At 41.1% G+C, this 19,199-nt stretch overlaps 1 protein-coding gene across 1 annotated transcript in view; it reads right to left on the bottom strand.

The window, feature by feature from the left end:
- Window positions 1–7,819, bottom strand: part of TMTC2 (transmembrane O-mannosyltransferase targeting cadherins 2) — a 390,535-nt gene extending 382,716 nt beyond the window's left edge. The window contains exon 1 of the mRNA XM_028105476.2: window positions 7,664–7,819. Within this exon, the coding sequence (XP_027961277.2) occupies window positions 7,664–7,746 (83 nt within the window). The 5' untranslated portion in view covers window positions 7,747–7,819. The remainder of the gene's footprint in view (window positions 1–7,663) is intronic.
- Between the last annotated feature and the right edge of the window lie 11,380 nt (window positions 7,820–19,199).

The raw sequence follows: 19,199 nt of genomic DNA, 5'->3' as shown, positions 1-19,199 counted from the left end.
AAGTAGCCAAAAGACAGTTTATGATACAATGAGAAAGGTCCCCAGATGAACATTTTAGCTGCCAGCCCTACCTCAACAACCACTTCTCCCAAATGGCTTTGCAATGACAAAGCGTCTTCTCCAAACTAAGAAAAGTGGTCAAGCCTACAAATGTAATCTTTATAGCCACCACCTAAGTCACCTCCCACTGAAGACACAATTTGCAGGGATATCACTTCAACATGCACTGACATTATAAAGAATTAAACTACTGACTTTCATTATTAATCCAAGAGATGCTACTAACAGAAAAGAAAGCAGGGTAGACCTGCCTTCGTGGTCGAACATTGGAAATTAACAAAAACAAGATGTTTACTCTTCCCGCGGTGTTTTCACTTACCTGCCTCTCTCAAAGACTAGTTTTATAATCTAGGGTTTATAAGAGAAATTCAATAATAATATGCTTTATAACAATGTCCTCAACATAGGCATCTAACCCAACTAAGAGATGAAAGCAAAAGCAGGCTATGGTCTGAATCCTTGCAGTCTCTTAATAGAATGCTTATAAGCAATTCAAAAAAGAAAACAAAATTTCTAAGACACAGCTGTAAAAAATTTTACTAAAATTACTCATCTTTCATTTAAGAAAAAAAACCTTATTTTATAAAAAGCAAACTTGTGAACTGCATTTAAAATTAATACCCAAAGCATTCCAAGAATGCAGCTTATATGGATTGCCATTTTTCCCACTGGATTTTTAAACAATGCTGAAACATGGCTGTTTGAAATACTTCAGCACCATCATTTAACACTGTTCAAAATGTCAAGAGCCATATTGCACCCCAGTGGCCACTCTTCAGCAAATAACACATCCTTTGAAGTTAAAATACTCCTAAATGATGCCAAGTGAGAATTTCTAGGAGAGTACAGTCAAAACTCTCTACTTCTAGAGAAATCAATAATCTGGAATCACAGGAAAAAAAAAAACTTTCATTATCAAAACTTGTGAATTTTTCAGTTTCAAATGTCAGTAAATTCCTTTACCCCACAGCACTATTTTTTTATACATTGTTTCCTAATGAAATCACAATTATAAACCTGTAGTGAACTTGTTTTTTTTTTACAATGATGTTTCTGTGGAATAATGACACATTTATTATAATAAATGCCACAGAAATGAAGGGTAATCATCAAAGACAAAGGGATCTGACAGAAACATTTCACCTGGCCACCACACATAGCACACAGATGCTATTGCAAGGATACTGATGTATGTTTCATTTGACAAATCATGTAATTTAGTCAATCTCCTTCATTATGACTACATGCTGTGCCATGCTTCACACCCTGCCTCACTCTGATATCACACAATGCCCTGGCAAAGAAATCAAGAAACCAAAGCTTAGATCAAATTATCATAAGACAAACAGCATCTCCTCTACCGAATACCAAGGTACTCTTAAAACAGACACTGTAGCACTGCCCTCAAGCAATGTGGCATGTGTATACCTTTAGTAATTTCATTTAATCCCACAATAAAATGGAATCTAAAGGTGAAGTTAGAATGTTCAGTTCTAATCTCATTTCCATATTAATTTTTTAGACCTGAGCAAATAAAGATCTCTCTGCCCATCTCATCTTTAAAACAATCATTTCTAGTTGTTCAAATTAACTGCACCTTAAGACATACCCTCAAAGAAAGTAAATTACTCTAAAAACAGGAAAGCAACTTTTCATGTTAGCATCTTGAAAACAAATCATTTCAGTGTTCCTGACTTCTTCAAAATTTTCCTGAGTGGGTAGGCTTACTCGATTCTTTCCTATTTAGCTGTAAGAAAAAAAAAAAGGTTATAATTGAACCCCAAACTGTAATCCCCAAAAGTTTCTGAAAGGCTGAAATGAACATTTATACCTTTGATTCTAGGAAATCTTGAGTACCAGAGAAACTGACAAATATGTTTGAAAAGTTAAACTGTCAGAGGAGGAAAAGAGATCAATAGAAATTTGATAGTGCTGCATCTTGATGGAATTATCTGCCTAGAAAAGACAGCCCCCCCCCAAAAAAAAATCTCTGAGGCAAAAGTCTTCGATCCCTATGACCAGTCAAGGCAAATCTAGTTAACTCAAAATGTTCAACCACTGTTTTCCTCCAAGGAAAACAACTGATCTGGACAAACAGGAAGGACACAATTGGGGAGAGGTATTCCAAAGCTTCTACGTGTATGAACGCAGTGCAAGTGAGCACCAGACCATTAACAAGGCCAGTTCAAACCACCTACCATGGATCCTCAGCACTGCTCTTCTGGGAAAGAAGCCAAAAGAGTCCCAATCTAAGTTTTAAAATATGAGTATCAATCAAAATAAACATGACTAACTGCAAGTGAAATTCTGCTAAAGGACAATCTATCAGCATTTTTACAAGTCTATCATCAGACTCCCAGACTCAAATACTTTAGGACACCAGCTACAGTACAGGTAGGCCAAGGACAGACAGGTAGGGATGCTTTGTTGACAACAGTGAACAGCTGCTGTTTGTACTATGTACCATATATACAAGACGTTTGTGTTTCAGAGTATTCGTAATTAGTGAATTATTGGAGTCATTTATTCCTCAAAAGTACATACAAATCAAATCTTCAAAGAAGCCATCTAGCATTGTGCACAATTACACCTGTAATTATTCAATATGTTATGCCTTCTTCATCCTACGAAAAACAGAAAGCACGCAGTTTCTGGTGATATGCCTCTCCCCTTTTTTTTCAACCAGGCTCTAAATGAGGACAGCTACTCAGAGAGGAGGGGTCTTAACAAGCAACAACCCATCTGTCCTTTCCATCATGGCTGCCACACGTGTCACTTTTGTGAAGCCATTAAAGTAGGGACCCAAAGCTGACGTAATATTTAGCTTACAAGAGAAAACCAAAAAATTTAAAAGGTAAACTTTACTGTGTTAAAAGCATATTAAGTGAAAATAATGGTGTTATAGGTTTGTCATTTTTCAGAGTGACAAGGGTAAACTCTGTCCTTTCTTCATATTATGAAAGTGGCTGTTCCAGAGGAAATGGACCCTTTGCCTATGATAAACAGCCGTAACATCATGGGCATTTTAAATAAGTGCTTTTAGCGTACAGAACAGCAACAGAGGGATTCAGAAGACAAGCTGTGCTCCTAACTCATGTTGGAAGCCATAATTTTCCCTATGGCATTTATACACGTCCATTCGGTGCTTGTATTTGGGTCATTTGCTAGAATAAACCCCATGTGACAGGCTCACTGAAAGTAAGGCAACGTAGTCCATACTGGCTTCACTTAATTTTAATTTACTATTAAGAGATGTACTTGTTCAAGCAGCAAAATGAACCTGTTCTGCATAGATTTGACTAAACTTAGCTAGAAGGTAAAATATCGTATTAAAATATTTCATAAACTATAAACTATAACCACTTGCATATTTTTCATAAACTCAGAAGGAAATCAGTAAAACAGCACCCTTGTGCCCACTAACTTCTTCCAACAAAGACCTGAGGAGACAACCTTTGATACAAAGCAAACTTCTTCCTTATATACTGTGATCTTAGAGTAACTCTTCCTAAACATGATTTTACTAAATACCAAGCATGACTTCAATGGTTGAACATACTAGAATTTTAAGATAACAATCCCAGATTGGCCCATGCAAGTCTATTTATTAGAGAGAATTTTTTAGAGGGACATTAACAGAGTGATTGCTCATTTCATAAGGGATTCTTATCATACCAGGTCAAAACCCAAACGGATAATAACTTTAAAAGGCCAAGTAGAAGGAATAGTTGACTATCTTTAGGAAAAAATGGTTTTAAAAAAAAAGTTATCATGCCTTAAATCCTCCATTCTTTCATTTTAAAGGCTGTTAATCAAAATCTTTATAACTTTAACTTGTGTCTCCATAAAAACTGATTTATATTTACATCCAAATGAATAAATTAGGAATGTGATATTAAGAGTTTGGAGTAGTTTTGATTCAAAAATAGAAATTTCTATTTCTATGGTGGAGTTGTTCCTCCAAATTTCACACAATTGTTGCACAATGAGATAGCTAAGAAACCCAAAGTTCATGTTAATGATCAAGGTTGGGTTGAACAAATGTAAAATGGGCAATAAGGAAAACAATTTTCAAAGCAGCCACAAACCCACTTCCCACTTCCAAAAACTCAAATTATCTTTTTTTAAGAATGCATGATTTTATTCACCCAAGAATAAAAATATGTATTAGGTGTATTATCTTACTTACTTGTTATACATCATAAAAGGCTTGCCATCAATTAGGTGATATGTGCAAAATGAAATCAGACTACAAAACAATAGAGCTGGCATCCTTCTGCTGCTCTGAAGTAAATGGACTCTCTTTTAGTGTTATCTCTATGCAAACCTTATAATAGTACTTTTAAAGTAGATATAGTGAAAATGATGTAATTGTTATATTCGATAAATACATAAGAGAGCAGAGAATTTAGGATCAGCAAGTTTTTTTCCACTGACCTAAACACCAAATTTCTCCAGAAAATGAGAGGGTCCTTCAAGAGGTCACATTCATCATGACTTAAAATTTGGCAAAGACTGTATATTTATCATTCCAGTTGTACTCTAACCATAATTTAAGACTCAATACAATCATGACTAGACTGAAGGCAAGGGGATGAAGGGGGGGATGAAGCTGAAACTATATACGCTTTTTCATCAGATATGATGATTCTACTCTTCCGTTTGTTTCATCACATCCTAGCCATGTTCTTAAGTTTAGCATAAAAACACTTGTAAAATATTAAGTTTTACCATAGGGACATCGATTTTGCTATGAAAAAGTTTCAGATTACCACTTAATCTCAACCCAGCTACATCAAACAGTGAAAGAAATTATATATATATAGTTTACAAAGTAAACTTGATCACTATATTTAAAAGAAATGATAACTTTGAGAAGTACCACAGCAATAATGTTTAAGCTGAAGCAATATAAAGCCCTCCTACAGCAAATGCCAGATTCTTCAGCTAAAATGCAGAGTCTTGATTTAGTTAAACAAGTCAAGCGTAAGAGCCATCTCCTTCCTTGTGAGCTGCTCCTAGCACTGGCCTCTCTCCTTCTAGAACTCTATTTCACAAAGTTCCTGGAAGGGGGAGCGCAGTGGAATCCACAGATGCAGTTTACACAACGTTTTAAACTTGAGTCTTTGTAGTCTGAAATGGAGCAGTGGAAGTAAACATTATCATCATCCTCCAGTTTCCACTTGACTCCCCAGCTCTCTTCCAGCTCCACATACCAGTGAGTTAGAGGAAGTAGATAAAAAGTGTATCCGAAAAGCCACATTTTACAGAGCACCTGGGCACTGAATCACCTGTGCATACTATGCAGACATCCAGCAAGTACCACACTCTTATTAATAGGTATTTCAGAATTTCTAGGATACATAAAAACCAAGTTTGATTCTGTTAAGACTTCACACTCTTAAGAGTATAGGACTGCATATGCAGTTCTGCTACTAAGAAAATTAGACTAACATACATTTCCAAGTTGTAGCAAAGTGGAATTTATATTTACAGGCTCTCAACATCGTAACAGTAATATATCATATATTGAGCAAGCTACCAATGAGATGATATGGACAACTCATCGATGTTCATCTATATAGCTAAATAGAAGTCAGGAATTTTGACACTGCAACCCAACCTATAACATGTACAGAACTTACAATTGCCCACCAACAAAGTACAACTAATTTATCATCTCAATGACACTATTCTCCCCAAGTTATGAAGTCCTAACACTACTGACTGATGATTAAAGAACACATAATAAGCATTAAATCTACAGAAAAATGTATATGCAAATTCAGTTTAGTTCAAGCCTTCATCTTTTACAGGATACTTTCTTCTGATATGTACTTTTTAAAGAACTGAACAGCGATAAAGGAGAGCATACGCTGGGAATGCTTGACTTATCACAGTGTTCTACAATACTTACTGTACTACAGTAAGTTGCTTTTTTTCAAGCTCTTTATTCTTAGTTTAAATGATTACTTCTCAAACTGTCCCCAACACAACCAAGAACTGCCCAGATCATCCCTGAGCTCATTTTAGTGAAAAGTCACCCATCTTTGGAAGGAAGAGCTTTTTCTTCGCATGCCCTAGAAATAGTAGGTGCACAGTAACACAAAAGTGGAAGGAACAGAGCAGCTCACCTCACTCTTACACAAAGACCATTTATTTCTCAGAGCATGTATCATAATTGCTAAAATCTATACACTGCTTAAAAGTTGGGGAAAAGTTCATGCCTCATGGTGGATTCCTTATCAACCAATCTCTGACAGACACTACATAAAATGCATTAAGAAGAGTTTGCTTTATTTCATTGCACCTATTATCAGGGGATTTCATAACAGACATGTGGGTGTAAACAAAGATTCACGGATTTCAAGCATATATCCATGAACATGCTTTTAGCCAGAGAGTGGGCACACCAGAGAATACAGAATATGGGTAATTACCACCCTGAGAAGATTCTGCCTTCACCTCCCCTCACTATCAACCACTTTGCTTAAGTTCACTCTCTGCCTTGCCCTGACCCTGGGGATCCATTCACTTTTCATAGCCCAGAGAGGCTGCTGAAAAGCTGTCAAAGTAAATCTGTGCTCACTTTTTGGATGGTTTCATTTCAATGGAGCATGAAACACCCCAGGACGGTTAATAAGTTTAGCCAGGCGTGCTGTTCTCCCTAATATATTTTAATTATGCATCTGTTTTAATTGTAATCAGATTAAGTCACCGGAAAGGCACAAATTGGAATTTTCCCTAATGGCTATTGGAGCTTTTCATCAGTTTCTAAACACTAACAACATTTAAAAAAATAGGTAGAGACACGAGCACAACTGTGACATTTTCCAGAAATCGATGCAGTTTCTTTGACAACACAGTTCAGGTCTCATTAGCCACCCAAACTAGCCCAAATGCAGAAGACAACTTCAGTCTCTAGGGGCGTCTTCTTCCCCAATTAGCACAAAAGAATCGCTAACGTCTAATGTAAAACTCCCAAACAGAAATGAAAGCCTAGGCTTCTATAAAGTGCTACTCCATCGATTGGTGAGCGAGGTGGGGGGGAGCCGGAAAGCCCATCAGCAGCATTATCTTGGCTCAAAGTAAAGTACCATACACGTCAAACGGGAAAGTTGAAGCAGAGTATGATTCTCTCCTTCCACTATTTTGGTAACCGGCAAAGGTGTGTTTTTTTCCTCGGGAAATGAAAGTGTCCCATCAATAAAAGGAAACGCTACAGGGAAGATCTATTAAGAGTCGGGGAGCGGCTTCCTTCCAGCCCAGACGTAAAATCGCTCAACGTGCACCAACAAATACCTAAGACTTTTTTAATACGATCATTAACAGTTCCCCAAATTGCTGCGATTTCCGACAAGAAACTTAAGCGTTCGCCAACAGCCAATAAGCAAGAGAAAGAACCTGCTGCAAACTAGGAACCCAAACTCCTTCAGACCGCCCAGCGCGCTCGCTTCCCCGGTGTTTGCTCCGGGTGTTGTTTACGCGTCTCCTAAACCTTCAATTCAGGTGCTGGACCAGTTCCTCCAAGACGCACTTCAGCCTTAAAGCGGGAAGCTTCTGAGCCACCGTGGAGTCCCCACGCAGCCCGCCGACCCCTTACCTGTCATCATAGCAGAAATCCGCACTCAAGGTGTTGAGATACAAGGCGAGCCCCAGAGCGCTGCTCACCAACTCTGCAATCATCTCTCCACCGCCTTCCCTCCGGCTCGGCTCCCAGCGCGAGGGCAGCAGCGGCAACAAAAAACAGAAGCATCAATCCCCACCTTCCGCCGCCTTCTCCTCCCAGCTTCACTTTTTCCTAGCTCCCCACCCTCTTGTCCCTCCCTTCCTCCCTCGGGTCCTTGCAATCCACCGCTCTCCTCCTCCTCCTCGCGCCCGTCTCCGCAGCCGCTGCGTCCTCTCCGGGTGCGGGCTCACACCACGCTCCCCATGCCCGGCGCCCGCGAGCGGCTGGCGGCTTTCGGGCTCCGCGCCCCGCGGCGGATGCACAGGGCTGGTCCTTCGCGCGGCTCGCGGCCCCCACCCTAACCCATGGCAGTTCGGGGCGCCCTAGGTGAGGAGTGGGACTCGGAGGAGGTGGAAGAATGCGGGATGGGGGCAGAGGGACCGGACCCAGCAGGGTTCTGGGACCAGCTGGAGGAAGAGAGAGAAAGAGGGGCGGGTGGGAGGGACCAGGCGAACCGCCTCCCCTCGCCGCCTCCCGGGCGCACGGCTCCGGTGCTGCTCGGGCTGACTCCGGCCGCCACAGCCGCTGCAGCTCATTCACTCTTTATTAGCTCCCTCCCCGCCCCAGCCCCTTCTCCAGTGAAGTGAGGAGCGGTGGCTGGAGATTCCAGGAGCTCCCGCGTGGGGTTCTCGGCGCGGCCCCCCGCGCCTGCGTGGCCAACCCTCCATCCCAGCTTTGCCCGGCCCCTTTCTCCACCCAGATCCTCCCCCTAAGGCTCCTCCCACACTACCCCCTGGCTGGAGGCTCCTCCCACCTCCCCGCGGCCCGAGGCTCCTCCTACCCACCTCCCGCCCTCCTCTTGTTTCTTTCACCTTCGATTTCACTCTGGAAAGCCCTCGGGACCCAAGGGCGACTGCTGGAAGACAGCCCAAAGGGGTAGCTGGAGTGCGCCCTGGGAGGGGGAGCTGGACGAGAATCGACACCAAGGAGGACACGGTCGCTCGCGCCGCTGCTGCCTGGCGGCGCCTGGCACCGACTAGATCTGAGCCCCAGCGGTGTGTGCCAAGCGCTGCCAGGCGTAAGTCCGGTCAGCTGGAGGGACTTCTGGGGACCGGGAGAGGAAGACCAGGTTTGGCGAAGGATGCAGCCTCGCTTGCCACATTTACGCGACCTCTCATACACGCTCACAATGCGTGAGCCGAAAACGGAGGGGGTATTGGAGAGCTTGAGGGGCATCTCAGGAGGGAGAGATTTCAGCTCCGAGCCTACCTTTGTCCCAAATGTCAATAGAAAGATGTATGGGGAGGAAAATGTTCCCGCAGTCAGGTTAAAAAGAAAGGACCCCCAAAGAGGAAAGAAACACATACACACACGCCGCAGCTGCGGGGGCCTTTCGGGGTTTCAGGGGGACTTTCAGGCTGACTCGAAACATTATAGAGAAGAGACGCCTCTGCAGCCTAGTGCAGCGCTATCCTCAAAACCTAGGAAGGCGGGAAGCTAATGTCCTTTCCTTTCCGCCCGGATGCAGGACTGGATGGAAGGCGTCCAACCTGATAAATTATGGTGTAGAAGAATGGCCTGTGTAGATGAGCTCTGGGTACTAAAGTTGTGAGACCAAAGAGGACGGTGGGCCGCCTGCCACACCTCCTCCTGGCTGGGCCGCCTTCTGGCTGCGCGCGATGGGCTCGGTCGGACCACGATGAGCACTACTACAGCGCCCCCTGCTGCACGGCAACCACAATGCTTGGAAAACAGACCTGTAGAGGGCTGACTGACCCCGCCCCCGCCCTCCGCCCTCGAAGGGAAGCATCTAACTAGCGAGCTTTCCAGGACTCAGGCAAGAAATCGAATCCCCTGGATGTCAGGAAGTGGCCTGAAAAGTAAATACTGTGGTTTGAGTGTCAGCGAAACACAGCTCCATCTTTTCCTGATTTCACAAAAAAATCTGTGTAGACACAGATGAAGTGATGAATATTTATTATATCTATTATGCCATGCACGACGGCCCATTTTTGTTCCCTGAGATACGGAAGCATACATAAAAGAGAGTTGTATCTTTAAAGGCAGAGACAGATCTTTTACCTTTTTTTTAACTCCATAACCTCTGCTTATTGTTGAAAAGTTTAAAAAATCCTGGTAGTTAACCCATCAAGTTCCTCTGTATCTGTATCCCTCCACTGCATTTATATGTTAATATTGGATCCTAGTACACTGGCTGAAGAGCACCCAGGAGCTGGAGTCCCCACTGTGCTGTTACTACCGGAGAAGCCTTTGGCCAGTCACTTAACCTCCTTGTGCCCCTTTTTTTCTCACCATTATGAACAGTGATGAAAATAATACCTATTTATGCATACTATTATGAAGAGTAAAGTAATTAAGGTGTGAAATACCTAGAAGCAATAGAAGTGTTATTATTATTATTATTCCCTCCAACTTTCTCTTTTCCTTTTAGTTGCTAACTAAAACCTAGATCTATACCTCCAAAATGCAGACCATGACATCCACCCTACTCCAATGCTAGTCCAAAATGCCTTCACTTCCTGGATGGACTAAGGCAGTACCTTTCTAAGTGGTCTTATTTCTACTCCTGCAATTCCCCACTACCCCACATTCTTAACTTCAGGTATTAGAAGATTCTTTTGAAAACCTACAATCTCTCTACTTTAAAATGTTCAATGATTTCCTGATGCACATCAAATAAAACTGTGATTCTTACCATGGCCAGCCAGGCCCTCATCTGGCCCTGATCCTTCTCTCCCCTGACATTGCATCAGCAATACAGACATCCTTCTCCTCAGATACCACTCTCCCCTCTTTCCTCATGGGCTGCCTTCTCAGACCTTCTCTAGCTCCTTCTCAGCATTCTGATCTTAGTTCAAATGCTCTCCCCGGAAAGGTTTTCCCAGCCCACACTATTAGGTAGCCTCACTCTCAGCAATCTTTGTCTCATTATCCTGATGATTTTCTTCAAAGCATGCATTGTATCTGGAATCCCCACTAGAATGACAGCTCCAAGAGGGCAGGAAACTTATCAGCCTGGTTTTCCACATAATACCCAGAGCCTGTAACATCTGGACAGGTAGAAGAAACTAAAAACAACACAAAATGTTGACGAGAAATGAACAAATAAATGTGCTTAGCAGAAACTCTATAGCAGCTGAAAATCCACAGATTTTTATCATGAGAGAATAAGATAAGCTGATTTGTTGTCCATGTCAAACAGTGAAGAATTAACACAGGAGAGGGGGAGGAAGTAGGTTAAAAATTCTTAAGGTGCATCAGCTCTGCAGGAAAACCTGTGGTAAGTCACACACAGACAGCTCTCTTCAATAATTAAGAGAACTCAGAAGCATGAAAGTAGTAGAGAGGTTTGGGTTCAGCGTGCTTAAAGCTTGTAAGCATTTCCAGAGCTGTCTTCACTTCAAGGCTCCAATAGTTTTAAATAAATATTTTCTACCCTTCCCCTCCACCTCCTCCTTTTCTCCTCTCCTACCCCCAACTCCAGGGGATTGGGAGCTTGGGAGATGGTGAGAAATGTACATTGTGCTCTCCCTGATGAACGGAAGGCTGAAAAACCAGCTGTGTTGCTTTTAACAAATTTTCCTCTTTTAATCTGACGTGGGTCTCAATATTCTCCCAATGCATTAAACCTTGGTTGCTTTCAGACTACTCTCCAAGGCCTGAGAAGCAGCCAATGTCTGCGTTTTCCCCCTTCCTTGAACACCAATGGGGGAGAGCGGAATCGGTTAAAAGATGTCATCACTATCCTTGGAGATCATTTCAAACCTGGGGACATTGCTTTTTAGTTTATTAAGGTGTACTCACCCATTGTGAGATTGCTACCTCAGTTCTGAATGTATGTATTCTATTTAAAGCTACCGTTGCTCTCCACAGATGAAGGAAATTAGGCTGGTTGGCTTGACTTTTCTACCTTAGACACAAGACTGGCCAAAAAAGTGCTAAGCCCTTATTTTCCCAAAGTAGGTTCCACACATCTGCTACCTCACCACTTCCTCAATGAATTCTTTTTTATAGTCGCCCCGACCTACCCTGCATTTGTTCTGCATTCCCAGGCCTTTGTTGTATAATTCATACCTTTGCGGTGCCAGGTCCTCGGGGTAAAGATTTCCTTATTTGCCTAAGACATTTTTAGTTTATTGTGCAATACCATCTTCCCTTTGGGTGTTGCATAAATATTAACTAAAAATCCACATCTGGTCTTAGTCTTCATTTCTATTTGTCCTAATATAACTTCTCTTTGAACAATTCATTTGGAAAGTGTGCCAAGGGTGAAATGTGGCACATAAATTCTCCTGCTGCACAGAATGCCTTTTAAAGTACCCACAGATTTGGTTATTTATGAACAGAAGATTTGCACCTCTTCCTTGCTCTCACAATTCTAAAATTGTACCAGGCCAAAGTAATTACAATCTCCCATATGTTTTGTGAAAAAGGTATCCAAGAATCTCCTGCTAAAATCTTAACAGATTGACTAGGAAGCAGAAAAACACTAGCCCAGCAGGTGAAGCTGCCTGTTTAGGGAGGTCAGAACAGAGCTCTCTGCTGGGGGACTCATAAGCTCTGGGCTTTACTCAGGAAATAACCCTGCAGGAGAAAAACAGCAGAGCGTGGATGAAATGTGGGTCAGGGAGCTGAAAGAGGCACACGCGAGGCACACACGCTGCTTGGTTAACTAATGACAGTAAATGCATTGGCTACACGTTACATTTAGATGTTCCCAGCATACCATAAAATGCTGCCCTGCAATATGTAACATCGCTTTGTCCCCAAACTTGTGATCCATTAGGAATATAATTAGGACAATACAGCCACAGAAACAGATCCTGTCACCTCCGTCACAAACCCAGGGCTGTTAAGAACCAGCTGCTACTAAAATAATGATCACTTTAAAAATCTCACAGGCTCCCAGCTTTCAATTCAGTGGGGGTAGGGGAGGAGGGGGAGGGAGGAGGAGGGGGAGGAGTGTAGAAATAACACGTTAATAACCAGATATGGGTAATTGCAGAGATGTTCAGGCTAATGATAGAATTCAGAAACTCGATCAAGAAAAGCAAGGACAGCCTCCATCATAGAATCTCTCTCAGTGCATTCACAGGCACTGGTATAAACAGTGATCAAAAATATTCTAACCGCTTGAAAAATTGCACAAGCTCTTGGATAACAGAGTTTTGATAAGCCTCAGATTCTGTAAAATAAAAGATAAAGAGGAGAGAGAAGATTAATTTTGATGTGGACATTTGGTAAACCAGTTACTCAGGAATGTTGCCCTGGTACTCAGCCTAACACAGACCCTTTAATCCAGCCTTGTCCCCTAGAGCTTTCTGCAAAGGTGGCTTTATATCTGTAATGTCCAGTGTAGTAGCCATCAGCTCCCTGTGGCTAGTAAGCACTTAAAATGTGGCCAGTGTAACTGAGGAACTGAATTTTAAATTAATTTGAATTTACAGGGGGACATTGGCTAGTGGCTACTTACAAGAGAATACTTATCAAAGCCATTGTCTATTCTTCCCACCAGTAACGGCTGTAGTTCTGAACCTCTTGTGCTAGACTGGAGCCACCCATATGTGGCTTGCCTTTATTTATAAAATAGCCACCAGCCATCGAACTCTTTTTAGGCATTAGGCATTTCACTGAGCACGTTATGTTTAAGATTTCATTTAATCCTCACAACTGCCCTGGGAGATAGGTACCATTACTGTCCCTGTCTTAACAGGTAAGGATGTAGTGGTGTGGAGAGGTTTAGTAAATTGTTCATCATCTGGAGCCTCTAGTGGTGGAGCTGACGTTTGAATGTATGTCTTTTTTTTTTTTTTTTTAAGATTTTATTTATTTATTTGACAGAGAAAGAGACATAGCGAGAGAGGGAACACAAGAAAGGGGAGTGGGAGAGGGAGAAGCAGGCTTTCCGCTGAGTAGGGAGCCCAACCAGGGCCCTGGGATCATGACCTGAGCCGAAGGCTGAAGCTTAACGACTGAGCCACCCAGGCGCCCCATGAACATATGTCTTTTAACTCCAAAAGTCTATAACCACCATTCAATCCAATGTTGTTCCTTCTCCTGTTCGAAACACCACAACCCCATTAGGATCTACCTCAGGAGAAGGAACTCCTGGCTATTGCCAAGATGCTTTGACTAAATTCATCTTCTTCTTCTACCCTCCCTCAGATGAGTAGGGATAAAATATTTAAGATCTTCCCTTGTCAACCACTTTTACCTGATTTTTTCCCTAAAATCTGGTATCAAAACCTGCAAAGACTACACAGACTATATAACAGAAACGCTTCCCTATAAAATACCCACTCCACATATATTTTTTTAAAGATTTTATTTGTTTATTTGAGAAAGAGAGCAGAGAACAGGGAGGGGGCAGGGAGGAGCGGAGGGAGACGGAGAAGCAGCCTCCCTGCTGAGCAGGGAGCCTGACGTGGGGCTCGATCCCAGCACCTCAAGATCATGACCTGAGCTGAAGGCAGACATTTAACAGACTGAGCCACCTAGGTGCTCTTCCACATGTATTTTTTTAAAAATAGGGGCGCCTGGGTGGCTCAGTTGGTTAAGCAACTGCCTTCGGCTCAGGTCATGATCCTGGAGTCCCGGGATCGAGTTCCACATCGGGCTCCCTGCTCAGCGGGGAGTCTGCTTCTCCCTCTGACCCTCCCCCCTCATGCTCTCTCTCTCTCTCAAATAAATAAAAAATCTTAAAAAAAAACAAAAAACAAAAAAACAAACATGTATTCAAAGGCACCTGGGTGGCTCTGAGGGTTGAGCTTGCGGCTCTCAGTTTTGGCTCAGCTTGCGGTCCGGGGTTCCTGGGATCAAGCCCCACATTGGGCTCTGTGCTCAGCGGGGAGCCTGCTTCTTTCCCCTCTCCCTCTGCCCCTCCCTGCACACAGAAGTGCATGCTCTCTCTCTCTCTCTCTCTCTCTCTCCCTAAAATAAATAAATAAATCTTTTTTTAAAACGATATATTCAAATCATGTACAGTTTTTCTGACATAATCCACATCATGTATTACAAAAATAGCTGAGATAAATAATGTAACCCAAACTCCAGCAAAGTAATGCAAGTATTAGTGCAAATCACAATTTGGAAAACCAAATACAGCATTTATAATTGACTTAATATTATTATGTTAAAAACCCCACTACAAATTTGCACCTCATAAAGCATTTTTAATCCATTTGTTATTGCTATCAAATGACTAGAACGTCTATTTGGAGTTTGGTTTATTAATCTAATGATAAATGACAGGAAATCAATGTATTTAAAACTTTTGCAATAGATTTAATTAAGTTGCCCATTTCAATGAATAAATATCTTATAATTTGTCATACTATTATTTAATAATTATAAATGAATGATATATTTATAGCCTTGCATATAGACTTCCATCACCCTATACTTTTTTCCAAATGCTCTTTCTTTCTTTTTTCGTCCTTTTGAATTTATTCTTTTTTTTTTTTAAAGATTCATTCATTTATTTTTGAGAGAGTGAGAATGAGAGAGAGAGTACATGAGAGCGGGGAGGGTTAGAGGGAGAAGCAGGCCCCTGGCGGAGCAGGGAGCCCGATGCGGGACTCGATCCCGGGACTCGAGGATCATGACCTGAGCTGAAGGCAGTTGCTTAACCAACTGAGCCACCCAGGCGCCCTTGAATTTCTTCTTTTTTTTTTGCATATTTTGCTCCAATGAAAGCATTTAAATCTTTTTTTAAATTAGAGTATAATTGATACATAATGTTACATTCATTTCAGGAAAACATTTAAATCTTAACACACAAAACAAAGTCACCCTCACATATGTGAGGATCTGCCCTGAGACAGACGAACTACTAAGAAAACAGGTTGTCTGCAATGGTAGATTTGAAGATAAGACATTCATTTTCTTGGCAGTCAGTTTGAAAGTCAGCCCCCAATTGAAGTGGACAAATGATGAAGACATTAGATTCATCAACTCCAAGCTGATTTTTGGCCAAGTGTCTCCTGTAATTTATACTGCGAACATGAAATACAGGCAAACACGGATCTGCTTTCTGTCACTAAAGATGAATTTGCATTTCCTAGAATTTCATATAAATGGAAATAATGCCGTGTACTTCTTTTGATGAGGGGGACTTCTTTCACTCAGCATCATTATTTTGAGATTCTTCAATGTTTTTGTGTGTATTAATAGTTCATTTATTTTTATCTCTGAGGAATATCCTATTTGTATGGCTGTACCGCAATTTTTTTATCCATGTATCTGTTGATGAGGATTTGAATTCTTTCCAGTTTCTGCCTACTGCAAACAAAGCTGCTGTGACCATTCATGAGAAGTCTTTGCATGGACACATGCTTTCATCTCTCTTGGGTAAATGCCTAGGAGTGGGATGGCTGAGTCATTCAGTCGCATTGTGTTTGCTATTTTAAGAAACTGCCAAGCTGTTTTCCAAAGTGGTTAGATCACTTTACATTCCCACAATCAGCTTGTGACAGTTCCACTTACTCCACATTCTTGCCAACACTTGGTAGAGTCAGTCTTTTTAATTTTAGACCTCCTACCAGGGGTGGCGTGATATCACATTTTAGTTTTGTCCTTCCCCTAATACTAACGATGTTGAGCATCTTTCCATGTGCTTATTTTCAACCCGCACATCTTTGGCGACAAGTCTGTTCAAATCATTTGCCCTATCTCTTTTGTTGTTGTGATTGTTGGCTTCTTTTTTTTTTTTAAGATTTTATTTATTTATACGCCAGAGAGAGAGAGCACAAGCAGGGGGAGTGGCAGGCAGAGAGAGAAGCAGGCTCCCCACCGAGCAAGGAGCCCCACGCAGGACTCAATCCCAGGACACTGGGATCATGACCTGAGCGAAAGGCAGACGCTTAACCAGCTGAGCCACCCAGGTGTCCCTGATTACTGGCTTCTCAAAGCAAAATCATGAACTCTCAGTTCTGCAGTGACAAGTCCAGCATGCCTCAACTGTGTTTCTCAGCTCAAGGTCTCACTTGATGGACATAAAGGGTATAGAACAGCTGGGCTCTTATCTGGAGGCTCTGGAGAAGAATCCACTTCCCAACTCTTTCAGCTGTTGGCAGAACTTAGTTCTTTACAATTGTAGGACTTGAGCTCTGCATTTCCTTGCCTCAGATTTTAGAGGCTGCCCGCCTTCCTTTTACAAGTTCCCCTCCATTTGCAAATTAGCAACAGCACTTAGAGTCCTTCCATGCTTCAAATCTGACTTTTTTTTTTTTTTTTTTGCCCATTTAAAAAATTGCATTGTCTTCTTATTAAATTTTGGGAGAGTTGTTTTGAAATACAAGTCTTTTATTAGATACATAATTTGCAAACATTTTCTTTCAACTTTTGGCTTGTCTTTTCGTTCTCTTAATGATGTCTTTCAAAGAGTAGACATTCTTAACTTTGAGTAAAGTTGATCTTTTTTTTTTTTATCATGCTTTTGATGTTGTCTCTAAGAAATGTTTGCTAAACCAAGGTTACAAAGACTTTCTCCTGCTTGTTCTAGAAGTATTATAGTTTTGGGTTTTAGAGTTAGCTCTATAACCATTATGACTTAGTTTTCATTTATGGGTGAAGTATTGCTTAAAGTTCTCTCTCTCTCTCTCTCTCTCTCCCATCTTGGATTATTTAATTGTTCCAGCATTATTTGCTAAAAAAGTCTATTTTCTCCACTGAATTGTCTTGGCATCTTTATCAATTGACATATATATGTAAGTCTATTTCTGGATATATATTCTGTCCATCAATCCTTTTGTCTATTTTTATGCCATAATCAAACAACCTTGATTACTGAAGCTTTTTAAGTCTTGAAATTGAGTATTGTAATTTTTAGAAATGTATTCTTTTTCCAAGTTGTTCCCTACCTCTGTTTAATTACAATATTTTTTGTATTGTATTTCCACTTGCTATTATAAGCCCCTATAATTTGGGTTCATTTTCTTTCACCTCTTCTTGATTTATCTATTTCTCAGGTATATTTATATGTAAGTATATGATTGTGTATGTGTGGGTATTTAAGTCTAAAAAATGTGATTGTGTCTGTTCTTTGAGTGAGTTCTCTGTATGAGAAGTAGAGTTAACATTTATGGCCTAAGATATCAGTTAGTAAAATATGCAGGGTAGGATTAAGATATGCAGGTGTCACCCCTCCTAAGCAATATCCTTAAAATATCTGCTCAACATGTATTTCTCTTTTTGTTCAAAATAAAAAAATTATATGCATTGGAAGTAACACACACATAAGCTGGAATTATTGCTCAGATCTGTACTGTCATATGGACAGCACTAATCACTAGCATTCACAAAAGATAAGTGACTTTAATGTATATATTTACAAGTTTTTTCTAGTATTTTCAGTTTCTCTTCTCTCCCATCCCCCATCCCCCACACCCTTTCATGCATTCATGCCAGCAAAACATTTCCCATTCTTCTATGGTTCCTGTTCTATCATAAGTTTTATTTTGTGATGTTTCAGGACAAGATAGCATCTTTGAAAATTTCTTACGATGTTTAAACTTCAGTTGTAAATCACTGGTTCTCAGCAAACAGCATATATCATGTGCTGTAGTCAGTTTGAACATTTCAGCTGACAGCAACTACAGACCTCAGTCTCATTTGAGACTGGCCAGTTACTGCACCATGCCACCTACTTACAGAAATATGCCCCAAAAATACCCAGTGGAGATAGGTTGATTCTGACCCAAAGTGACTTTTGAGTTACAATTCAAGGGAGCAATCATCTTTACATTTATGAAAAGAGTCAAATATGAACTATATTTCCCAATTTGTTTCAGTTATGATTTCGTATTCCCAATGGAGCAGAGTACTGGGCATCCGCCAGGCTAAACCATCCTTTAACTTGGCTTTGGGTACAGGTGCCAATCCTTTGCCCAAGTAATACTACTAAAAGCCACGCATGATGGCTGCCCCTATGTATGCCTGTGCTTTGTTTGAATACAATGTTTTTCCTAATCTCCTTCCCATCTCCCTTTCTCTCGTACCCACAGCCATATTAAGTAGGGTTTCTGATGTGGGGACAGAGAAAAAAAAGGGGTTTATATCTGTTGAGCCCCTACTATGTAACTACTGGTACTGTGCCAGGTATTCTAAATATATTATATAATTTAATTCCCACAATAGTCTAGCCAAATAAGTATTATTACTGTCTTCTCACAAATGACAAAACTAAGGGTCAACAATATTAAGTAATCTGTGCTGGATGGCACAACCTAGTAATTGATGATCAGGATAGTGTGCCATTTCTGTGTTGTTCCTGAAGCCTTTTATGTTAAATCTTATACAGTGTCCATCTTATTAACAATATTGAGAACCATCTTCAAAATCAAGTGACTCTTTTAGATTCTCTCCTTCTTTAAGCCCTTCATAAAATGATGAAGGAACAGCTTTTGGAAGGACCCTAAAACGTCTTTTTGTTTTTTGCTCTGGTGAGATT

Source organism: Eumetopias jubatus, unplaced genomic scaffold, assembly GCF_037043125.1.
Source record: "Eumetopias jubatus isolate StellerSeaLion01/CBP00866 unplaced genomic scaffold, mEumJub1_p1.0 scaffold_8, whole genome shotgun sequence".
Lineage (NCBI taxonomy): Eukaryota > Metazoa > Chordata > Mammalia > Carnivora > Otariidae > Eumetopias > Eumetopias jubatus.
This window is presented reverse-complemented; position numbering and strand designations above follow the sequence as displayed.